The 9,231-nt window shown below is 44.6% G+C and overlaps 1 protein-coding gene across 1 annotated transcript; it reads left to right on the top strand.

The window, feature by feature from the left end:
• Positions 1 to 303: 303 nt before the first annotated feature.
• PIM3 (Pim-3 proto-oncogene, serine/threonine kinase) lies at positions 304 to 6,273 on the top strand. The gene is made up of 6 exons (XM_039343435.1): positions 304 to 1,001; positions 1,654 to 1,763; positions 2,018 to 2,068; positions 2,581 to 2,944; positions 4,302 to 4,478; positions 4,573 to 6,273. The coding sequence occupies exons 1-6, from the start codon at positions 917 to 919 to the stop codon at positions 4,755 to 4,757; spliced, it is 972 nt and encodes a 323-aa protein (XP_039199369.1). The 5' UTR covers positions 304 to 916; the 3' UTR covers positions 4,758 to 6,273.
• Positions 6,274 to 9,231: the final 2,958 nt, after the last annotated feature.

Genomic DNA, 9,231 nt, shown 5'->3' with positions numbered 1-9,231 from the left:
GCTCCTTGGGTGCGCTCCCCCTCCCCCGTATCATTTTGTGATGAGAATTTTTCAGACAGTAACTCGCCGCGTCTCTTTACTATAAGCAAGTAGTTCCTCGCCCCCACCCTCCGTATTTACAATGGGGCGAGGTTCCGCAGTCCCCTTTTTGAGCTTAAGAGAGAAGGCGGAGTCTTTTCGGACCTATTCGAAGCGGTGGGAGGGGAGGAGGGAGGGAGACAGAGACGCGTCCCCGCCGATTCCCTCCGGCGGAGGGATACGGACTTGGAGAACCGTGTCTGTTTCTTTTTTTTTTTTTCCTTCCCCCACCAAAATATTGAGAGTTAAGAGGACGCTACTGCGTGCAACGGAGATCAGAAAGAGAGAGGTGCCAGTCGGAGGCTGAGCTGCTGTTCCTGCCGCCGCCGCCGCCGCCGCTCCAGAACGACCGCCTCACTGCGGCGCTACATCCCGGATTGGATTTTATCGATTCCTCGTATTGCTCGCGTGGGTTTCTTTGCGCGACACGAGCGAAGACACCTAGGCTTGGCTGCCTGCTGAAAAAGACGCGAAGCCCGTTCGTCGCTTTGCTTGCATATCTATTTTTCTAATAAAGATTGGCGTGTGGATTCCCCCCCCTCTCCCCTCCCCATACGGACATATCCATTTTCCTGGGATTCTCTGCTGGACTCCGGGGACTTGCAAGTTTCATTTTGATTCGAAGTGTTGACGGAGGAAGAAGAGACTGGGACGCCGAGCAGCAGCGGCTTGCGAGCGAGGCTTTTCCTCCTTCCCGGTCTGGGGAAGGAGCTGCGCTGTCGGCCCCATTCAATTGCGTTCATCAGCAAGCCTTCCCCTTGGTTGACTGAAGAAGCCTTTGCGTCGTGATTGTGGTTTCCCCCCCTTTTTTTCTCTCCCCGTGGTCTCGCTTGGGAAAATGTTACTCTCCAAATTTGGGTCCCTGGCTCATCTTTGCAACCCAACTAGCATGGATCACTTGCCGGTGAAGATCCTCCAGCCAGGTAAACAATTTCAGAGTTGCCGTTCCCCTCCCGCCTCTCTTGCGGGGGACGGCCGTGTGCGTTGCGTGGTGTATGCCTGTGTGATGTGCGTGACGAGGTTTCCTCTCCCTTCCCGCGTCAGCCGCGGACGAGGAGCAGTGGATCCGAGCGATTGACTCGGGTCATTCATTCATTTTCTTTCTAAAACCGCTACAGTTGTTAAAAGCCCAAAGGGGGTTAGAAGAGATCTGGCTTCTTTCCCCTGTCATCCTAGCCGGGAGTAGGGCGATGGGAGAGGAGTCTAGCAGGCAAATATTTTGTACCGAGGGATGAAGAAAAAGAATTGGAAAGACGGTTTTGCCAGGTGCTGGCAGATCTGACTCACAAAACCCCGGAGGACCACGAGAGGGAGGCAGAGAGTTAGTCGTTTCTGGCGGTCACCCCAATTTTTACAGCCCCCATCTATTAATTCCCAAATCTGGGCTTGGCCGCACTTTGATTTTGGTTGAATGTTGCTGGTGACTTTAAAAAGAAACGCTGTAGGGAGGGGGTAAGATGCCCCTTTCCTCCCGCTTAGGTTGAGATTGCTTTCTGTCTAGCTACTATTGATCTCCTGGCTTTCGACTTTCCCTCGTTTTTCACCCCTCGCTTTCTCTTTTCTTTCCCTCTCTAGTGAAAGTGGAAAAGGAGCCGTTCGAAAAAATCTATCAAGTGGGCTCAGTCTTGGGCAGTGGGGGATTTGGCACCGTCTATGCTGGGAACAGGATTGCAGATGGCTTGCCGGTAAGAGGAGGCTCTTGACAACCCCCCCTCCCTTCTCCTCCCCTAACCACGAGGCTTGGGGTTGCTACCACCCACCCCGTTTGCGTGGCTGGAAATTCCAGCTGTGGAATTCTGATCAAGAAATCCTGGGCAGTTCTCTGATGCCAAGCAACAGGCATAAGGCTTGGTTTCCCCCCCCCTCCTTCATTCCCCCCCATCCCTCCATTCAATTTGCAGACTGGTTTCCTTAACCTCTGTTTTCTCCCTGCTTCCAGGTGGCTGTAAAGCATGTCGTGAAGGAGCGTGTAACTGAGTGGGGCACAATTGTAAGTATCCAATGATGAAGCCCAAAATGTGTGTGTGTGCCTGCCTGCTTGCACCTTGCTTGGTAGTTTCCTGCTGGTTTTCTCTCCTGTATTAATAACAGAGGGCTGATGATTGTTTCCATGGATTCCCCTTTCCACCCCTCATGCTGCTGCCTCTCCATTCTCTGTTATTGTTTACATTGAGGTGGGGGGGATTTTGGCAGGGTTTCTTCTCCTCCTCTTCCCCCTCTGCCCTCCCCTTTTGACTGCGGCAGCAGAGACACCCAGTGGAATAGCTGCAGCCTTCCCCATCGGTCTAGCTGCTTAGCCCTCCCCCTTCCTGTCCTCCGCCTGGCTGCTGGAATTTCCATTTTGAAAAAGAAGTGTATGATTTGTTTTTGGATGGCCAAGGAAGGGGATTTTCCCTCCTTCTTCCTCTCCTCCTCCCTTCCCGATATTCCAAATAATACATAATGTCTTCCTTTGCTCTTTCTCCCTCTGTTTCCCTCCCTCCCCACCCCTCCTCCTTGTAGGGTGGAGTAATGGTGCCCTTGGAAATAGTCCTGTTGAAGAAAGTGGGTTCGGGCTTCCGGGGTGTAATTAAGCTGCTTGACTGGTATGAGAGGCCTGATGGCTACTTGATCATCATGGAACGACCAGACCTGGTGAAGGATCTCTTTGACTTTATTACGGAGAAGGGGGCGCTGGATGAGGACACCGCACGGGGCTTCTTCCGTCAAGTCCTGGAAGCAGTGCGCCACTGCTATAGCTGCGGGGTAGTACACAGAGACATCAAGGACGAGAATCTTCTAGTGGATCTCAGGACAGGAGAACTGAAGCTGATCGATTTTGGGTCTGGAGCTATTCTCAAGGACACAGTCTACACTGACTTTGATGGTACGCACCCCTCCCAACTGCAGCAAGTCCCTGTGTGTGGATGGGTGGGTGGATGAGTGTTTAATTGGGAAAGTATCCCGACACAACCTCCTCATTCTTAATCACATTCTCACCACCTACGACTGACAAAATGTATTTTTGCTGCTGCAGTCAGTAGCAGATTGATAATTAAATCCCTTCCAATGGAGGCAGCTGGAGGGGGGGTGTCAAGTTGTTTAGGAAAGGAGCAATTCCAGGCAGTGACGCAGCAGTTTATATTTTCCCTGCCTTCAAAAAAAATAAAATAAAGGCATTTTCCTAGAGGGCGATGTGTTTACAGTTGAGTCAAGCTTGTATGTTTCCATCTGTACTTTTCTTGGTGCTTTCCCCCCCAACTCTGCTGTCCCTTTCTCTCTCTTTCTCTCTCTCACGCACATACGCACGCGCACACACACAAATACCTGGTTTTCTCCTTTCCCAACTCCTCATTCTCCTATGATGTTTTATAAATCCCGCATTGCAGATTAAGGGACCAGGTGGGTAAAGCCTAAAAGGAGTTTTTCTTTCCCATTTAAAAAACTTACACAGTGAAACATAGGTTCTCTCCATTTGTTATATTATCTTTGGGGTTTTTTCCCCTGAGAATGGCAAGATTTTCTTTCTTTCAAGGTGAAGGTGATCCAAGTAAAGGAGGCACCGTTTTCACCTCCCTTCCCTAGTCAGCTGCAGCATTTAACATCTGTTTGTTGTGAAACGAGAGTCTCCTGGCCATGTGACCTTCGGCATCACAAATTCCAGTTTTCATTTGGTATCCAAGTAACCACTCGGTGCAGAGGGAGGGCAGTTGCTAACTGCCTTCTTAATGCGTGAGGCAGATTTCAGTTTTCTTTTAAAAGGTTATTCTGATTTTCTCTCTCTTTTTATTAAAAAAAAGGGAGTGGCATACTTTTGGAAGTGACCAAAAACTGATTTAGGAACCAAGGCTGGAGTTCCACCTCTTTTTTTTTTTCCTTTCCTGCCTCTCTCTTTTCATCCCCTCTTCCTTTGTCCTTTTGTGTCTATTTTTGGTACGGTGCTGCAGACGCCACGTGGTCAAGGAAAGGGAGCTTTATGTTAGTAAACAGTCAGCTGATGGGAAGCTTGTGCTGCTCATCACCACAAAATAGAAGGACCGGAGGGCCGAGATTAAAACATGATATAATCCAAGGGGTGATGTAAGGTCCAGAATTCTCCCTCACATATGTTTGTGTGCTGTGAGGAGTTGTTTCTTTTTTTTAATTGGGATTTTTGAAATGGCAACGCATAAAATATGCTCTTAAGTGAAAGTTCATCTTGGCTAACAGGGCAAGGGGTCTTGTATTTCCCCCCCCCCCAACAGGAACACGAGTGTACAGCCCTCCAGAATGGATTCGCTATCACAGATACCATGGGCGATCGGCTACTGTATGGTCCCTGGGTGTTCTGCTCTATGATATGGTCTGTGGAGACATCCCTTTTGAACAAGATGAAGAGATCTTAAGAGGACGCTTGTACTTCAGGAGACGAATTTCCCTGGGTGAGCTGAGATTGACAGATCTCCACAATCCTGTTTCTCTGCCCACCCAATGGATTGTTTTGGTGGCTGACCTGCTTTCACTCTTGTCTTTCAGAATGCCAACAATTGATCAAGTGGTGCCTTTCTCTGAGGCCTTCAGATAGACCAACCCTGGAGCAAATTTTTGACCACCCATGGTTGCACAAATCTGAAGTTGTGAAGTCAGAAGATTGTGACATAAGGTTACGGACCATTGGCACGGACGTGTCTCGCACAAGTTCAAGCAACGAGAGCCTGTGAAATACTGAGGACCTTGTAAAGGGAGGGGAGCCACAAGCAGAAAAAAGAGGGGGAGAGAAAAGACCAGAGTGCTGCTGCTGCTGCCAATATGTAGAAGGGGCTGGGGGGGGGGAATGCATTAATTATTCTGTATTTTGAATCTTTGTCTGAGGGAATTGATTTTTTTTTTAAATTTTCCCCTTATTGCTGGTTTCTGCTTCAGAATGAAATTTCCTTTGGAAACGCTAATATATGGGAGTTGGCAGGCCAGTACTTAACCCAAAAGACTGACCTTAATATTATTTTTATTATTATTATTAAGAAAAGCAGTGACCTCTTTAAATAACACGGTAAACCTTTTTGCTCTCATAGAGCCTGGACTAAATTTTATTTGCTTTTTTGAGTGCCTTTTTGAAAGCTGCTTCAGTGGGACTTTCTTTTTTGAGCTGTGTGTGTCCAAAGAAGATCCAGTACATTATAGAACCTGCCTTCCCTTCTCCATTTTAGGTGCTGGGGAAGCAGCTCCCTATGATGCACTAGAAAACATGTTCAGTGACTGAATGAAGTAGTCCCATCAACTGATGATGGAATACTTGAACATAGACATTTCACCCTGTTCTTTCCCAGTCTTTCTCTCTGCCAGACCCCTCAGCAAGACAACTTCTGCTGATCCATATAATATTTTCATAGCCTGCACAGGAACATTTATCAGGAACATTCACCCATATTTCATTTCATCTCTACCACTGGGCACAAGAAAAAAAGGCCCTTTCTCAGTTCCCCCAACCTCCAAGTCTTAAAAAAAAAAAAAAAAGTATGAATGGGCATGTTAAATGCACAATCAATGCAATATTCAAGGACTGTGTGTGTGTGGGTTTTGTTTTCTTTTCCCATTACCTGTATAATGTGTTTATGTAAATTTTTCCCCTGTACTATACAAGTTTTATTTATTGTCTGGAGTTTAGAAAACCTCTCACAGACTCAGCTGTGGCTATTTATTTTAGCTAATTTATTTGTTTAGAATTATGCAACACTGCTTTTATCTCTCTTCTGTTGTGGAGATTTCTCTGGGATCAGTCGACAATTATTTTTGCATTCCTGTCTTTTCCTCTTTTGGGGGTAGGGGTGGGTTGTTGACAAAGAAATATATAAAGCCTGACCATACCTGTTCTTTTTTTCCTTCATTTTTGGTTGGAAGATAGAAAAACATTGTACAAAGTAATTTAAGGGAATTAGAATGACTTTAAAAGTTAGTATGCCTTTTTTGTCTGGTATTATTGACATACCAGAACTGTAAAGTAATGCTGTTTTGAAGGGTTTTAAATTATTGACATTGTACAGTCTTTGTGCATTGGCTCTGGAAGGAAGAGTGGCAGAGTCATAAACCTTAATTTATTTTAATAGATGTGTGTTCTGTGATCTGGTTGCACTTAAGCAGCTTGGATTTGGATTTTTTTTCCTTCTGTTTAACAGTGTGAAATGTATGGAGATCATATTTTTTTATACAGGTATTTCAATTAAACTTTTTTGTAGATAAGTGCCATGATGTGTTCATTTGAGTGGCATCTCAGAGGAAGCATGTTGACACATTTTTATAGATCAACACGGAAGTTAAGTTCCACAAATATCAGTAGAGATTTGGGTAAAGGACTGCAAACTTCACGCATCATCCACGGATAGAAATGATCCTCAGTAATCAGGATTGGCTAGCATAGAAATTCCCTCATCTTTGGAGGTGGTGAATACATTTAAACGTTTTCAGAGAATATATCACAGATACTCTTGACAAAGAGGTTGCCATAGTGAACATGATAAGTGCGAAGTATAGCCACACATCCTCTATAGCTCCCAATATGCTCTTTGCCTTTTCTGGGTAGGTGATTTTCAAACAAGGTACTGAAATATAGACACCTGTCAGTTTGCTTTCCAATGCTTCTAAGGCAATGGTTCTCAACCTTTTTAATGCCGCGACCCCCCACTGGTCGTAAGTCGAGGACTACTCAACCGGTCGTAAGTCGAGGACTAAACTGGTGCAGCACCATTTGCAGAATGGGACTTTTGGCGGGCTCAGCAGGGCAGAGACAGCTTGGACAATTCCTATTGGCTTTTGAAAGCCAATAGAAGTCGACTCTATTCAAGAGAGTCTATTCTATTGGCTTTCAAAAGCCAATAGAATAAAAGGGAGTAGCACAGCTAAGGAAAAGGGGGAAAAAATGGCGGACTGCGTTGTTTGGCGACCCCCATGAAATGGTCGTTCGACCCCAAATGAGGTCCCGACCCACAGGTTGAGAACCACTGTTCTAAGGTCTGCTTGAGGTCAGAGATATTTTGAAAACTGCAGTTTCCCCTTTTGGCTGCTAACTTTGCTTTCCAAAGTTCAGGAAACCTATTTTCGAAATTAAAAATCTTAATGTGTGCCATGGAGTTTGTGGCTAGGACTCCCAATGGGAGAGTCAAGTCATGATCACAATTGGAAAATTGAAACCACTACCACCAATATTTTTGCATGTGTCATGTACAAAAGGGTTTTAGACATGCAGTTGTGGCTGCCATCTTGACTTTTCACAATCTCCTCCCAGATGGGCCCCTCTGCCAGTGGTGGGTGGTAAAGGAGGTATAACACTGAACTCCATTGTTGCCTAGTTTAGAGACATGGAATAAAATATAAACTCACAGGGATATTGCTGACAACTGCAGGTTATCCATCTCATTCATCCATGGCTTATATCCATTTATGATTTCCTCATTTGTTCTCTTAAGGTGAACGGATTTGGGCAACTTACAAAGTAGTTCTTGTACTAATACACATGCATTGTATGTCATAAAAAGAAGTGGAGCTTTTATTGACCATTCGTGCCTGCCATTTTGATGCTGCTGACCCATCCTGTATGAAACTCTTGCACATATCATACCCTATATTCCGGCGTATAAGACGACCCCCGAGTTTGACGCTGGGTCGCAAGACGATCAACGCCGAGTCGCAAGATGATCGACGCCGAGTCGCATGCCTAGAAAGTCGTCTTATACGCCGGAAACTACCGGTATTTCCAGCGTATAAGACGATCAACGCCAAGTTGCATCCAACCTTCCTACTTCCTTCTCCCCTCCTTTATTCTTTTCTCTCTCCTTTCTTCCCTCTCATCCCTCTTCAGATACAACTCAGGGGTAATGTCCGAGCAACTCCTCTCTCCAAATTTCCCTATCTGTATTATATACAATAAGATTAATTTTCTCTTACATTAATACTTCTATTTATCTAACCTTCTCGGTATATACTTCTATAAATATTTATACAACCTCGTTTTGGATGTTCTTAAAAGCCTTTCTCATTCTGTAGCTTCCAGGTGCATTGAATGATGATGAGGCACCAGGTTGGGGAATGCTCCAGAGGCAAAACTATACATGATAGACCTGTTTTGAGACAGGACTCTCATATTTTCATTAGATACGTTTGCATAACATGCTAAGCAAGAAAGTCTGGTGAGCACGCAGGTGCCTTAATTTTATCCTCTATGACATGCAGCTCTTTAATCAACATCTTAGGTTTACCAGGTTGTCCAATCCCCAAAATCTTCCATATTAGAATTACACACTTGAGAACATGGAACCTACAGCAAACCGAAGTTCCATCTCAAACTTCACATATAATTGTAAGTTAAAAGCTGTTTAAAGTCTTGGGGAAGAGGGAGATAAGACAATGTGCTCATTAGCAGACTTTCTGATTTTCTGTTCTCATTCATTCATTTATCTGTCGGAAGGTTGTTGGGTTTTTTTGCCAATCTGATCTGTCTCTAAACAATATACACATGCAAGGTAGATGTTTGGATTCTTCCCAACAGCAGTGGCCTCATATAACAGGGTTGGGTTTAAGCATCTTCTCCCGACAGACTAGCTTTCATATGCAACGAATTTCCTCACTTGAAAGAGAATCCAGATGAGGACTGCTAATCTGCATTCTGAAGGAGACGGGGTCAGGTCTTGCTATTTTTGCCTACTTCAAGTGGCTCTTAAGAGGTGTTCACAGCACTCTACTGCATAACCTCCTCTAGTGTTGGATACTCTCTTCAGTGGTTACAAAGAGCCCTTACTTAATTTAGCATGGCTAATGCATCAGGACCACTGTGGCTTTACAAGTCTTGCATACTTTTCTTTTATGAAAATAGAATGACCCAAGAAGATTCTTGTATCATGGAGCAATTATAAGGAAAGGAGGCTGGATATAAGAGAAGATTACCCTAAATGTCTGCTTTGTTAACAGTATTTCAAAATCCAATTGCTGACTATTAAAATGGTAAACCACTAAAAAGGGAAATTTGCTAACTTCTACCTCAACGGATTTTTAGTCTTCCTATTTAAATAATTCCCTTGGACAAAATTATAGGAACAAGAAGTTTGACATGGTTTTCTTTATTTTTTTGTAGTTTCCTCCTTTTAGCTGAACAAGTTTCTTCATTATCCATCTCTCTGTCAATCAATCAATCATAAAGACAGGAAT

The sequence above is a fragment of the Crotalus tigris genome, unplaced genomic scaffold (genome assembly GCF_016545835.1).
Source record: "Crotalus tigris isolate CLP2741 ecotype Arizona unplaced genomic scaffold, ASM1654583v1 scf7180000017850.1813134, whole genome shotgun sequence".
In the NCBI taxonomy this organism is placed as follows: domain Eukaryota; kingdom Metazoa; phylum Chordata; class Lepidosauria; order Squamata; family Viperidae; genus Crotalus; species Crotalus tigris.
The sequence above is the reverse complement of the archived record's forward strand: the minus strand, read 5'-3'. Positions and strand labels throughout refer to the sequence as shown.